The 3,240-nt window shown below is 29.2% G+C and overlaps 1 protein-coding gene across 1 annotated transcript in view; it reads left to right on the top strand.

The window, feature by feature from the left end:
* LOC108684890 (protein NPC2 homolog) overlaps nt 1-1,813 on the top strand; it is a 4,031-nt gene extending 2,218 nt beyond the window's left edge. Inside the window, exons 2-4 of the mRNA XM_018189421.1 lie at nt 24-137; nt 337-518; nt 1,548-1,813. Coding sequence (XP_018044910.1) covers nt 24-137; nt 337-518; nt 1,548-1,631 — 380 coding nt within the window. The 3' untranslated portion in view covers nt 1,632-1,813. The remainder of the gene's footprint in view (nt 1-23; nt 138-336; nt 519-1,547) is intronic.
* Nucleotides 1,814-3,240: the final 1,427 nt, after the last annotated feature.

The raw sequence follows: 3,240 nt of genomic DNA on the forward strand, positions 1-3,240 counted from the left end.
TATGATTTTTAAATTTATTTCAGGTTCGGAGGCAGGTAAATTCGATGAGATCTCAGTTTCAAGCTGTGATGTGTCCGATGAGAAATGCACGTTACCCCGTGGCACAGACATAAAAGTATTCATTAAATTTACGCCAAGTTAGTGAAATAATTGTATTTTACTCATATAATTTTTTCAATATTATAAAAAAATTTAATATTTCTTGAATAAATGAATGATATATATAGATAGTCAAAATTTTATTTAGAATTTCCAATTATAATTTTACAACAATATAATATAATTATGTATAAAATATTAAAAAATAAGTATTATATTAATACATTTTTTTTGCAGACAAAGATATTTCGGACATCACAGCACATGCATTTGGTGTGTTGCTCGATGTGCCTATACCTTTTCCTCTGAAAAATCCTGACATATGCAAAGATTCAGATTCCGGAGTCAAATGTCCTTTAAAGAAGGATCAGGAAACTGAGTTCAAAAATACATTCAATGTGGACAAGAAAACTCCTGCAGTAATTTTGCTTTAAATCATAACATTAACATTTTTGCAATCCGCGTATATATTATTACACCAACTGATTGTAACAAACTATTGTGATACATAAAATGATCTTGTATTTAATTACTTATATAATTGTTTCTACGTTGCGAAGCAACATATTTCGGTTATATTCATATCTATAATAATTAAATACAATAACGCCAATAATATACAATACTAATAGATGTAATATTAGCCATATTATATATTCTTAGCAAACACAAGGTTATATGTAACGTGTTATATTATAATTATATTATTAAATAGGAAATTATAACAGGTATGTTACATGTAACTTTGTGTTTATTGAGTAATGTCGTCTATAATATGAAGAGTAATGCTAAACTTGGTGTAATGCTGATTCTATATTAGTCGGAGCGTTGCAAGTGTATCACAAGCTTGTTGCAAGCGTATTGCGATTCAATCAGAGTCGAGCTAGTTTGATGTTGATTGAATCGTAACGCTTGGCAATGCTGCGATGCGACTAATAATAAAACTAGTTCAAAAAGTAAAAATAAGAAATTGATCAATCACAATTATTATTCTGTTCACGTTCAATTGTGATTAAATTAATTTCTCTTACTTCTTACACCAAGTTTACTCTGTATATTATAGACAATATAACATATATAGATGTTGATAAGACTGATATTCTTACATAACAGCATTTGATGGCCCGCAAAGTGTTAATCTATGATTTTAAATATAAATCATCTTAAATACTTAAAGTTATACAAAAAAAAATTGATACTTCATAAAGTTTTCTTAATTATATGTTATATTTTTAGAACATAGCTACGTTTTTCTTCTCTGTCCTTTAATTTTGATCTATATTTACACTACATTTTGCAAACTTTTTATTATATATATATATATTTTTATTATAAATATATATATTATTTATATATAAATAATAATGTATATGTATTGTATATTACTTTTTAAATTTTAATTATTTTGTTCTTAAATTAGTTAAGTTCTTGTTTTTTTTTTTTTTTAGGTAAGCGTCGATGTTATGTGGGAATTTAGAAACGAGAAAAACGAGAAGATTATATGTATAAAATTCCCGGTGAAGGTTATATAAGAATGCAACTGGAATTTTTGTAGTGACCATGACAGTTTATTGCGCCCCAGTATTCAAGTATACACGTTACCTACGCTAGTTATTTTTAAACAATGAACCTCGCTGCATTTTCCATACATGTCGCAAATTTCACCGATTAAAATTGTAGGAATAATAAATAATAATAAATAAAGTCTCGATGATATTTGTATTTTTGTTAATATTCTATGATATGTTTTTAAAATACTCTTTGTCTTTTGATTTTAAAATACCTAAATAAGCAAGCTTGACACTCGTGCCGTGTAGTCTTCAAATCACAAAGTCGAATTGAATGAAACACATAAGGGGCACGTTGTGTTATCGGGACGAGCAACAACTTAGTTGTTTAATGGATTTGACAGATTGACAGATTTTGTGGTTGGGACGTCACACGTCACTACATTCGGACGTGCTCCTGAGCACATGTGTTTCTCCGCTGTACACGATCGTTCTGTTTCTTTATGTGTATTCTAAATAATGCATAATCTTGTTTTTTTTTTAATAAACGTGTGTCTCTTCATTTCCGCAATTCGCGACTACGCGTACGCATGGGCTTGCGATTCGATCGCGCGAGCGTAATATTTCGCGAGTGTAATATTTTGGAAAACTATCGATATAAAAAAATTCAATGTAGAACAGAATAATAATATGAATCAATTGATATAAGGAAAACATATAGTTGTTTACTTAAAAAATTATTCAATTTGCTCACATATTTTTTAAAGCAATTATGTTTTTTTTATACCAATTCATTCATTTTATTATTCTGTTCATAAAAGTATTAAAGTACAATTATCAAAAAATTAATAGTTTACGAGTTATTTAATATTTTATGTCAATATTGCCGGAATAAAATATCTCGTAAACTATTGGTTTTTACCTTAATACTTTACCTACCTTAATACTTTTATACATATACAGAATAATTAAAGGAATCACATTGTATAAAAGATTTATACAATTCCATAAAAAAAATTGAAGTAACCTTCATATCTTTTTAGCATCTCCACTTAGAAAAAAAAATGATACGACCAAAATCAGCGGGCAAAATGTGCCCCCTCTAAACCATGTAATTTTTATCTCAAATATTTTTCTATATCTTTTATATTTTTCTTGGGGAAATTAAAATGCGACACTCTGTGTGTGTGTGTGTGTGTGTGTGTGTGCGTGTGTGTGTGCGTGTGTGTGTGTGTGTGTGTGTGTGTGTGTGTGTGTGTGTGTGTGTGTGTGTGAGCGTGCAGAAAAGCCTCAATGATTGAAAAGGCAGTCAACTGTTAAAGGTATTTAAAGGTACGTGAAGTAATCGGATCTCTAAATCGGATTGAACAGTGGAATTCAATTTGATGACTCTAAACGTCCCTACACCAATCCAAATTACAATCCGTGTTGTCTAATCTTCCAATGCAATCCATTGCATTAACAATGGATGAAAAAAGTGATAACCAATAAACTTGGTGTCTTATATGTATTGGGTTGTCTGGAAAGTTCGTGTCGATATTGAAGGAAAATTGAAACGCAGAAAATTTTAATTTAATAAATGTATACTAAAATTTAAATTTTAGTCGGCACGAACTTTCCGGACAACCCAATA

Source organism: Atta colombica, unplaced genomic scaffold, assembly GCF_001594045.1.
Source record: "Atta colombica isolate Treedump-2 unplaced genomic scaffold, Acol1.0 scaffold141, whole genome shotgun sequence".
NCBI lineage: Eukaryota > Metazoa > Arthropoda > Insecta > Hymenoptera > Formicidae > Atta > Atta colombica.